The sequence below is a fragment of the Struthio camelus genome, chromosome 34 (assembly GCF_040807025.1).
Source record: "Struthio camelus isolate bStrCam1 chromosome 34, bStrCam1.hap1, whole genome shotgun sequence".
NCBI classification, from domain to species: domain Eukaryota; kingdom Metazoa; phylum Chordata; class Aves; order Struthioniformes; family Struthionidae; genus Struthio; species Struthio camelus.
Genome location: NC_090975.1, coordinates 406,558 through 417,479, shown reverse-complemented (window position 1 = coordinate 417,479; position 10,922 = coordinate 406,558). Strand labels below are relative to the sequence as shown.

The window sequence follows — 10,922 nt, the reverse complement described above, 5'->3', positions numbered from 1 at the left end:
TTCATTTGGAACTTTTAGGAGAGAGCACAGTGTAAGTGAAGGAAAGCAGCAGAGCAATGGCAGCATGTTCCTGGGGCATCCCTCCAGACTGCTGGCTTGAACCTAAATGCAGCAGGACCCTGGGGATGATATGGTTCATTCTGCAATGATGGTGGAAGGGCCTGGGGACAGCTGGGAGCCAGGGCAGTGAGGGCATCAGAGAGCAATGGGGGCAGCAATGTCTCTAGGCTGACCCAGCAGGGCTGGATCTGGTGGTATGGTGGCTCCATCTCTACAGGATGAGGGTGATGATGGGGGCAGATGTCAGGAGGAACAGAGCGAGGGCAGAGCGCAGGATCCAGGCCCAAAAAGGCATAGCTGGCCCTGGAAAAGAGGAGGGTCACAGCATGAACAAGGCAAGCACAGAAGGAAGGACATGCTGGCAAGGCCTCACGAGCAATCTCTCACCTTTGGATGGAAGCACTGTCTCATGCATGGAGCTGCTGCTGGAAAGGAGCAGAGACCTCATGAGTCTCTCACCTTCCTGCACTGGGACCATCCCAGACACCAAGCAGATCCCAGAGCTCATCTCACTTCACTGGAGACATGGGGACAGACCCAGCTGGTACAAATCTCTCCAGCTTCCCTGGCACAGACTTCCACAGGCAGGGGGGAGACCTGAGAGCATCCCTGGCACAGCCAGGGTGCATCAACATCCTCAGCCCTTGCTTTCTGTGCACAAGGTGGATTTGGCACTGCAGAGGCCCAAGCCCCTGGCCACATGTCTGCAGCAGAGGTGGGTGCTGGAGGGAAAAGGGATCCCCTATCTAAAGGATCCCTCCTTAGGGGAGATGGGACATTCACCCTGGGAGAACAACACTGGAGCCACGTCCTGCCTATAACAACACACCTCTCCATCCTCACAACAGCCATGGGGCAGGAGCCCCCATCCCTCTTGCACTTGTGTTTTGTCAGTGTTGGGGGGCAGAGCAGTAGACAGGGAGAAGAGGGCCAAGTCCCTTTACAGTCCCCTGGTCGCTGTGGGACCAGCTTTTCCCAGGGCCACCCAGGACTGCTTGGGTCCCTCTGCGCCTCCACCATCAGAAAGGGGGAAAGGACCAGATGGGGACGGGACAAGTGTGGGGTCAGCATGGCAGGAGCAGGAGAGTGTTTTAAAGGCAGCAAAAACTGGGAGGGAGTCAAGTGAAGGAACAGCCCCCATGAAAGACCAAAGCCAAGGGTTTAGGGTCAAGGGAGGACGTGGAGGAACAAACTGCAAGGTTGGGGCAGAGGGTGTAAGGGCAGAGGAAGTGTCATGATGTGAATGGGCACAAGTGGAGAGCAGAACACCCCCACAGAGCCCAGAGAGCTTGGGCTGAGCCTTGTTGCTGAACCCCAAGTCCTCAGGCAGAATCCCTTGGCCCAACGCCCTGGGAAACTCTGTGGGCAGGGAGAGAATCACTCACCTCCAGCTGAAGGCTCCTCCTGGGAATTGGACCCACTGCCTGGGAGGAAAAGTAGGCAATGTTAGTGTCTCCAGCTCTCCCCATCTACTTGCACTGACCAGGCCCTCCCTCGAGAACACATCCTGCAAACCATGCTGAGCACATGGGTGTGGGAAAGGGAGCACAAACCCATGGCCAGATCCTCTTGAAGGAAAACCAAGAAAATCCATGCAGCTGTGATGCAGCCATGGGGATCTGCTTACTGTGACTCTAACAAATATCATGATAAATAAAAAAAATGCATCATACAGATTCAAGTCCTACTTAGATCTGGCCCCACTACCCTCCCCCTTCCGTCATGCTCTTCCTGGCAAGGAGAGAATATCTGTGGGGCTCACAGAGGCTCGAGACTCCTTGGAGTGGCTCTGTCCCTTCCAGGACCCCTTCTCCTCACTCACCGAGAGCCACAATGTGAATGTCTTCACATAGACCGGAGTTCCAGGTCCCCATTTCCAGCAGGGTCAGTGAGGGTGTCACTGGCAAAGCCAGAGCTGAAATCCAAGCAGAGCAGCAGCCCGACCTCAAACATCCCAACCTCCTAGAGCATAGTAAAGTCCCACAAGGAAAATTGGATACAGGTTGCTGGACACGTGGAGTCCTCTCTCTCCTTCAGGGTCTGTTGGGGCCCTGGGGTGCCTGCCTGCACCTCAGCACCACATCTCACCTGCTATTTCCAGATCCTGGAGAGTATAAGGCAGAGCTCCTCAGCCAGTTGCTCCCATCCCTATGCTGGTATCCACACGTGTACCTCCCCATGCTCTCCTGGCAGACCTTCAGGAGAATAGAGTAACTCACCTGTCCCAGTTCAGCTTTCAGGCTGTGAACCTCCATCCTCTCCTTATAGAAAAAGGTTTAGGTTATGGATGACTCTGAAAAGACAAAACAGTGGACAAGAACTGTGTCACCACACTGAGCACGAGGTATGTGGAGGTTCAGCTGAGGAGCCAGGAGGTCACTGGGAGGAGAGTCAGTGATGGAGGGATGTCAGGGGTTACCATCAGTGACCGCAGGGCTGCAAAACAGCTTGCATCCAGGATGGTTGCTCCTCCAAGGGTTTACTTCTGGGGAACAAAACCTTTTCCCTTCCCTCTCCACTTACTCCACTTCCCTCCCCACATGCCTCCCTTGTCTGACAACATCCTCATGCTCACACTCACCTGGGGAGCTGCCAATGTCCTGAGTGGTTGCACCAGCACCTGCATCACAGAGCAGATGGGTGAGTGTTTAAAGAGGCAGCAACCTGGCTCACCTGCAGGCTCCTGCCCAGGTCCCTAGGTAGAGTGACCAGTGTGTCATTAGGTTCATTGTTCAAGGCTGATGTCCCTGGAAGTGCTAAAAATCTCAGTAAATCTCAGAAATTGATCCAAAGCCAATTACAAGGGCATGGCTGAGGAAGAAAAAAGCATGCTAATGTTTGCAAATCAATCAGTGCTCTATTCTCTACGTCACCTCCTGAGATCACTTTCTTTTCTCTTCCAAAAGCCCATTGGCCCCAACCCCAGCCTGTTTTAGCCCCATCCTAAAGCAGGCAGCCCTCACTGCACCCCAGACTCACAGAGCATCTAAAACAGGATAGGTGAGGACAGGGGCTCTGACCTTAAATATTATTCCAAAGCACCTTCACCCTCTGTAGGAAGATGTCTCCGGAGATCATCTGCCCCAAGGCACTGCTTTCTGCTCAGCGGCGAGGGCTGTGGGATCTTGCATCAGGTCTGAGGACAGGGCTGATGCGTGTCTGCGGCCAGCGTGGCCCTCGCTTCTGAGGGGAGAGCGAGATGTCACTCGCACCCACCCCTTCCTCCAGGCCAGACCCTGTTCCTCTCTCTGGCTCGTCTCTCTGCAAGCTCTGAACGTGCTTGTTTCAAGATTCACCCCACAATACACACAGCTGTGGGCTAACACACTGAGTTACTCCCAGCAAGCTGCCCCTCTGGCAGGAGCCTTGATTTCCTCCCTGGGAAAAATGATCCCGCCCCAAAGAAGAGAATAAGCCAGTCTGCGCCCCCAAGCAGCAGGTACTACCGTTATTGAACATGCGCTCGGATGGGGCCTGGGGGACCCAGGTGCTCTTTCTGGCCACGTTTGTCACAAACATTTTTGGGGTATCACAAGAGCAGCCTGGAGCTATAGCCCTGGTGCAGGGGCATTTCCTTGCTGCGTCCCCTGCCCCTTCCCCAGGGTTTGCACCATGATGCTTGGTGTTGTGGCATGGCAGAGCAAGCCCTGCTCAGCCCCAGATGTGGGATTTGACTAGTTCAGACCCCAGCAGCCACACTCCCAAAACCCCTTCTCTTCCGGCAGCAGCCTTTAAAGGATGGAGCTATGGGGTGCACCCTGTCAGGCTGAGACTGACTGAGTGTCACAGGAGCACAAAGGCTCTCAGGCCACATTCATTTAAAAAAAAAAAACAAAAAAGAGCACAGTGATGTGGGGCTGGGAGGTGACGAGGAGAGCTGTGAGCAGAGCTACAGCTCGGGAAGTGGTTTGTGCCAGTGTCCCTGCACACGGGTGTTGCACCTACAGCAGCGCAGGAGCATTGCACGAGTCCACTTGCAAGCCTCAGCCCATCTTTGCACTATTTATAGGAAGCAGGCAAGCTCTGGTCTTTCTTGCTCTGTTTTCTGGGTTTAAAATTTCAGCTGCATTAGGAAATAAGTCTTCACTTAGTAATTCAGAGTTTGACCTGAGAGGGCTGCTCTGGCCCATATGAAACTCTCTCAAACTGCTTTAGGTGCATTTCAGTTAGGCATGAAATAACCCAGAACACCTGGGAAAACTAGCTCCAAAAGCTTCTGGGTGATTCTTGTTTGCATTTTTCTTTAAAACAGCAATGATTTCCAAACACTCTGGAAATTTCCAGAGTTTTCTGTGCTCTGGGAAGAAGGACTGTGACTGTTTTCTACTGAAAAAGCCTGGAAAGGCCTGACAGGCCTTGCAGGACCTGTGGGAAAGTCCTGGGACCTCACTCTATCTTCAGACCCATCTCCCCCCACCCCAATCTCCATGGGAAATTTTGAAATCTCCCCACTCAAAACTTCTGTTTCTCATCTAAGTGTCATGATTATCTTTCTTCCTTTTCAGCAATCAGCACAGTCTTCTCTTTTTTTTTTTTTAAATATACCCTGTTCTCAGGAAATGCAATTAAATACATTCAGACTTAGACATCCAGGTTTTTTATCTCCCCAACATCAGGCCTAAGCCCTCCCCAAGCTGTGTTTCAGTCTTTGGGCTACAAGGCTGGCAGAACACCACAGAGCAGGAAACATGAGTATATATTAAAGGAGGAAACCAAAAGTGAGAAGAATATGGAACTGTGTGGGAGGGGAGGAGAGAAAGGGAAGGGAGTGGAAATGAGATAAGAAAACTCTCGCCCTTTTTTTTAGGTGCAATCTGTGAGAAGACAGGAGGGGAAAAAAAACGGCCCACTGGTGCAGTGCCCTCTGCATCTGGCCCCCGCTTTAGAGCTGGGAGAGCTCCCCAGTGCGGGGACTAAAACCAGGGGGACAGGGACCCTGCAGAAAATGGGGAGGGTATATGGGGTCAGGGGTGTCTAGACTGGGAGAGGGTGTGTGCAGGGCCACGTAGACCCCCCTCCTTCCGCCCAGGCAAGCAAAGAGGAGACTGGACTATGGAGGCTTCTCCCACAGCACAGTTTATAAGCCTAAACTCCTTGTAAGTCAAGAGTCTGAGCTCCCAGCAGTGGAGATCCAGGGCTCTCTTCCCATGCAAGGTGTCTATCAACTCTGGAGATGCTCTGGGTTTCTCTCATAAGCCCAGATTCCCCTTGGGCTCTCCAAATGGCACCAGAACTGGGTTGCACACCAGCTCAGTGGAGCCCACAGGGCTATTCAGTTCACCTGGCCATGACTACCCTTCGACAGATGGGCGAGGGGATGATTAGGGCAGTAATGATGAAAAGAGGATTGCAGGGAGGTCATGCTGCAACGCCAGGGCTCAAGCATGTATTCACAGAAAAGTGTGTGTGAGGGGTTTCATGCTGTGGTCCCCAGGCTGCAGCTGAGCCTACAAGCCAAACGGCATTACATTGTCGGGCCAGAAAGCCTGGGAGAAGACGACTCTAAATGACAGTGTCCAAGTGATATGGACAATGGGCTGCTGCATCTAGCAAAGGTCAGACTTAAGGGTCAAGGTACTAGGCTGGGTCCCTTGCTGATAACTCTTGAAGGGGATACAGACACCTGCTTGGGATCAGGTTGGACTTGATCAATTGAGGGTTTGGGCGGGGGGGGTGGGGAGGAAATTCTGTTTGTCCAAGACATGTCAAACAGTTACTGCATATTTCCAGTGCAATGCCTGAAAGTACAGAAACCTCAGGGCTGAGGCTGTACAGGCTGAGAAATCTGGGAGGAGCTTCGCCCTCAGGATGCTGGAAACCTGCCATGAGTAGGCTTGTCCCACTGTGCTGGGCCCAGAGGAAATTGTGACATACCTCAAGCCTCGCGTGGAGGCTGGTACTCACAGACATAGTGCGACACACTATGACAAAGCAAAGTCATGCCCATGCCTCTTTTGGGGCTTTTTGAGGGGAGCGTGGGGAGCAAGAAACCGGGTGCTGCCCCACAGTTTGCAAGCCCTGGTGTGTGCTTCGTGCCTGGGGTGCAGCTGGCATGGCAGATACACATTCTGCCTGTTCCATCCTCTTGCTTTCTCCTCCCCGAGACCCGGGTCATGCCCCAGCGAAGCATCATGGGCCGGAAACCAGCCTTTACTTCCCCTTTCCTTCGCTGCAGCCTCATCCTGAGGAGAACAGCACTGTGTGCAGACGTGCCTCGGGCATGGCGAAAAGGAGCTGGGAGGCCAGGGGTGCTGGTACCCTGATCTTGCTGAGTTGGCTTGCAGGTAAGCGGGCAGGATGCCCAGCAGGGTGTTCCCAGGGAGGATCTGGAAACCAGGACTCCTGAGTCCTCTCCACAGCTCTGGGGGAAGGGTGGGCTCACAGCACGTTCAGACAGGCACTAATGCGTGCATGGGCGGGTGGAGACCGAGGACCACCAGCGGTGCACAGGCTGCTGAGATGCAGGGAGGCACTTTCAAGAGTCACATCCAGGGTGGCATCAAGGGATGAGAGCGCAAGCCCCATAGAGTGGGTTTGAACTGGTGTCCCAGGGAAATCCTTCATGGTGTCATTACTAGAGGGAAGAAAGCCCCATCCAAGAGACAAAACTGTGAGTCTCTGGAGCAACTGTTAAGGGGTCCAAAGAGTCTGAAAAGATAGGATGAGCTTCATGGAGGGCCTGAAGGTCTGCCTCTGCTGTGGCAGGTGCTTAGAGGGGTGTGTGGGCATCCCCTGGCCTGTCACTAGGTTCCTGGAGGGCTTATCTTGCTAATAGGGATGTAAGGAACATGTCACGCTCCCACGGAGGGAACTGTATCCTTGCATTGAGCCATGTGCGTGAACATGGGGGTGTATCCCTTTTGGGACAGGATCAAGCATAGGCCAGACTTGGTGTGGCTGTGCCTAGCTGGGCAGGAAGGGACAAGGCATAACTGAAAAGCCCCTTTCAGTCCCCAGTAGTGATATCAGACCTTTGCAGAGAGCTCTGCGGCAAGCTGTCCCCATCTTCTGCAAGCTTTCCCAGGGCAGCCTCTCTTGCCCCAGCATCCTGAGAGTGATGTGCCCCTTTCTACAGCGGCCAGCATGCTCTCTTCTAAACCACAGCTGCAAAGGAGCCTGGCAGACCATCTTAGACTAACTCCTTCTGCTACCCCACACAGGTGCCAGCGTGATAGAGCCGGAGACCTGCAGCTCCCCAGGTGAGTGCACCGCAAAGGGGACAGCTGGAAAAATACCCTCCATATAACTCACACACACACACACACACACGCACGTGCATGTGTCCTGGGCCATGGCAGTGAGAGCAGAAAGCTCGGGGCTCGATTCCTGCCACCTTGCTGAGCCTGCACTGCACTGCATGTGTGTTCTGGGTGGGTGGGTGGCCTGATCCTGGTTCTCAGGGGGTGCCCAGAAAACCAGACCTGATCCTGGATATCCCATGGGAGCAGACATGTGGGTTCGGACATGACAGCAGGGTGAGGCCTTTCCCTCTCGCCTGTGCTTGCAGCAAAACGCTCTTCCGCTGTCTCTTCATTTCTCCAGGCTCTCCAGCCCCGCTACAGCTCTTTCACCCAAGAACTGCAACCTCCCTCTCCTCTGGCACAGCATGTCCTGGGTGACCATCTGACCACACCGGGGCTGGATTCATTGCGCACAAGGCAGCTGTAAGGCTGGAAAACCCCCAGTGTCTGCATGCTTGCCCAAAGGGGAGGGAGGGCATTGCTTAGCTCTGTGGCAAGCAGTTTCCTGTCTACAGCCATGGGAAGAGCTGGAGGTTTCTTTTCTAGCTAGAGGACATTAAGAAACCTCCAAAGATGTGATTTTTCCTGTAGGGATTGTGGCTGCACTGCGAAAGATGTCACATTTGCTCGGGAACGTTTTGATGGAGGAAGCTGCAAGTTTTAATTACATAATTTCACCCGAGCACAAAAGATTGGCTAGAAATTAAAGGAAAGGAAAACGTTTCGCTTTGGAAATACTGCCGTGAAGTGCTTTGGTTCCCCTGCGTTTTATATATTTTTGCCTGAGAATGTTCTACCTACTCAGCCAGGATGAAAAAATTGTTTTGGTTACCAAAAACCACATTTTTCAACATATTTACCCTCCAATTCTTTTCTTCCCAGGTCAGTTTCTGTCTTTACCTGTTTTAGTGCAAATTCCTGACATGAGCAGAGCTTTTGCTTTCACGAGTCAAAGTATTTCTTACTTTTTTCAAATTTATTCCATGAGTCACCAGCTGGCTGAAAAACGGGCAGGCTCTTCCAACGCGTGTTTCTTTTTTCCCCTTCACTTTTCTATTTCCATCAAAAAGCGCCGAGGCAGCTGCACAAGTCTACGCTGCCATTGGAGAGCTTAAAAGCCATTGCTCACCAGCACCTCTCCCTCTGTGCTGACATGCCACAACTGCGTCTCCTTGCCATTTCAGGTGACTTTCCCCCGCCAGTGTTCTTCTCAAACAGCTCTGCAGCTCAGGAAGGCGACTTGATTTTTGCACGGTGCCTCGTTTTTTCCCACTTCCCCGTTGCCCGCATCTTCTTCTGCAAGAATGGGGTGGAGCTGGCAAACCACCCGGTCAGGAAAGAGCAGTTCACCTCCACACTCACCTTCCGGCTCTCCCCAGAGAGCAGCGGCACCTACTCTTGTGGGTACCTGCGCCTGAGCAGCCTTGGTCAAGTCAAGCTTTCAAGGCTGAGTGTCCCGTGGCTCCTGAGTGCCAGAGGTGAGTGGATTAGACAACAGGAGACTTTCCCTGCCCCATATCAGGAGTACGCCATGAACTACCCCAGAAGTGGCTGCTCCTATTGCACAGGTACAGGGGCCCTGCAGTGCCAACCTTGCTGGGACCTTACCAGCAGGACCAGCCTGGTGCAGGGATGCTCCTGGTTAACCATGTTAGAGCATCCTGGGTCCACCCCAAAAATCTCTGTCTGCGCTCTGGCAACCCCCATGATGTGACAAGGACAGGGTGGATTGGGGGCGACCCCTTCTCTGCATGTTTGTCCCCCAGGCAGGAAGGACGCCCCAAGGAATGACAGCATTGCCCCGAGCCCAGAGCTGGCAGCTGAAGGTAAGAAGTTGCGTTCTCCATTTTTGCTGTGGCTCCCCACAGGATAAAATTTTGACCACGCATCCTAGTTTCTAAGCTGCCCTGGGACAGCTGCAGCCCTGGGATGGGTCCAGCAAGGCCGGACAGTCTCCAACCTCAGCATTTTTTTCAATACTGGGTTATGCTGAGCCATGGCCAAGCTATCAGAAGTTGGAATAGTCCCTCTTCGAGGGGGAGTTTGCTACACAGGTCCCTTCCCACCAACGTGGTGGCAGCTTTTCCGGTTTCCTAGCATCACTGGAAATGAGCTAAGCAGCCCAAGACATGGTGGGGATGGTGCAGGGCTTGGCTATACCCCGCTGACCTGGCTCCCCTGGGAACCAGCACTCCTCCTCACTGCAGACCGCTTGCTTTCTCCCAGGGCTGGGAGTCTCAGGCAGCCTGGCCTTTGTGGTTCTCGCCGTCCTGACTCTGGCTTTAGCTGTCCACCTCCTGCTGCAGATAGGTAAGAGCAGCCTAAGTCGGCGTGGCTGGCTGTGGCACGGTGCATGGTGCCATGCTGTGGTTACCGAGCCTGCACTCACATGCATTCACGGTAAAATCGAGCAGCTCAAGGCAGCCTCCGAGATTAGGAGGCATAACCTGGGCTGTCAGTCCTTCAGCTTGTTTTGAAAGCCCTTGCACAGGCATGGTGCTGTGTTTGTCTCATGTTCATGGTGTGGTAGTTCCTCCCTGCGAGCACGTTTACCCACACGTCACTATGTCTGCCTTGCAGGAAAGCGAGTCCAGCTGGCCAAGCTGAAGGCTTTCATCTCCTGCTAGAAGGTCACCACATTTCACAAGCATTGTGAAGGAAGAAGTCAAGGAGCCTTTGCAGACAGCGGTCCTCTTTGCTGGACCAGAGAAATACATTGGGGTGCTCAGGACTGCTGCATGGGCCACTCTGATATCTGCAGTGCCTCACAGCCATGGCAGGGGGTTGGCCCAAGATGATATCCCTTGGGTCAGTGCCACCTGCACTGTGTAGGCAATTGGTGAAATCACCTCTCCAGCCTTTCCAGTGTCCTGAGGACCCAGCTGCTCCATCTGCAGCCCCAGAGACACAGCACTCAGCCACAAAACACACAGCTCCACTGCTGGAGCCAGCACAGTTTGCTCCAGGCTCCTGGGAGTGGCTGTGAACATTGCGGTGGCTCAGAAGCAGGAAAGTACATCCATTAAAAAGGTGCTTCACTCTCTGACTCTTGGTCCTTTTTAGTGATCTCTGAAAGGCTAGGAGCTGAGATCCTCCACCAGATGCAGCTGGGAGCCCCGGTCCTATGGGAGTCTCAGCTGTAGACCTTGCCTCAGACAGGCATGGTTGGAGCCCATAAAGATGTAAGGGCTGGACTGCATTTCCCAAAGGCACAGCCAGCACAAAGAACTGCTTGCCAGCAGTACCCAAGGGAGGAAGAGGCTAAACCTGGCAGGACTCTCCATCAGGGCCATTTTGCACACTGTCCACCAAAGGCCCCCATTCACCATGGACGTGCCTGATGCAACAGACCCATTCGAAAGGGACAAGGGGAAAAGGGAAAGGGGACAAGCTGGGTTTGTTCCATATCACCTAGCCCCTAATACCACTGGCTGGAGGGAGGAAAGGGGAGGGGTGTCAGGCCATTGGGCACAGTGATGGAGACATCTCTGCCTTGCTCTGCCCCATCTCCCTTTCAGCTGCATTGAACCTTTCAGATAATAACTGTCAGGGAACCCAGGGCTGAAAAAAAGGCTTTGATTTGCATTTCAGAGCTGTCTTGTGCCATTCTTCCCAGCAAAA

General features: G+C 53.4%; 1 protein-coding gene across 2 annotated transcripts; it reads left to right on the top strand.

The window, feature by feature from the left end:
• The first annotated feature begins 6,021 nt into the window (after positions 1 to 6,021).
• On the top strand, positions 6,022 to 10,347 carry LOC104139876 (uncharacterized). Of its 2 annotated transcripts, XM_009668278.2 has the most exons (6): positions 6,030 to 6,344; positions 7,221 to 7,259; positions 8,486 to 8,779; positions 9,068 to 9,127; positions 9,528 to 9,611; positions 9,882 to 10,347. In XM_009668278.2, exons 1-6 carry the CDS (start codon positions 6,113 to 6,115, stop codon positions 9,926 to 9,928), a joined length of 756 nt encoding a protein of 251 aa, XP_009666573.1. In that variant the 5' UTR covers positions 6,030 to 6,112; the 3' UTR covers positions 9,929 to 10,347. The 2 variants fall into 2 exon arrangements, with proteins under 2 accessions (XP_009666574.1, XP_009666573.1); XM_009668279.2 differs by lacking the exon at positions 9,528 to 9,611 and having other exon boundaries at positions 6,022 to 6,344.
• The last annotated feature ends 575 nt before the right edge of the window (positions 10,348 to 10,922 follow it).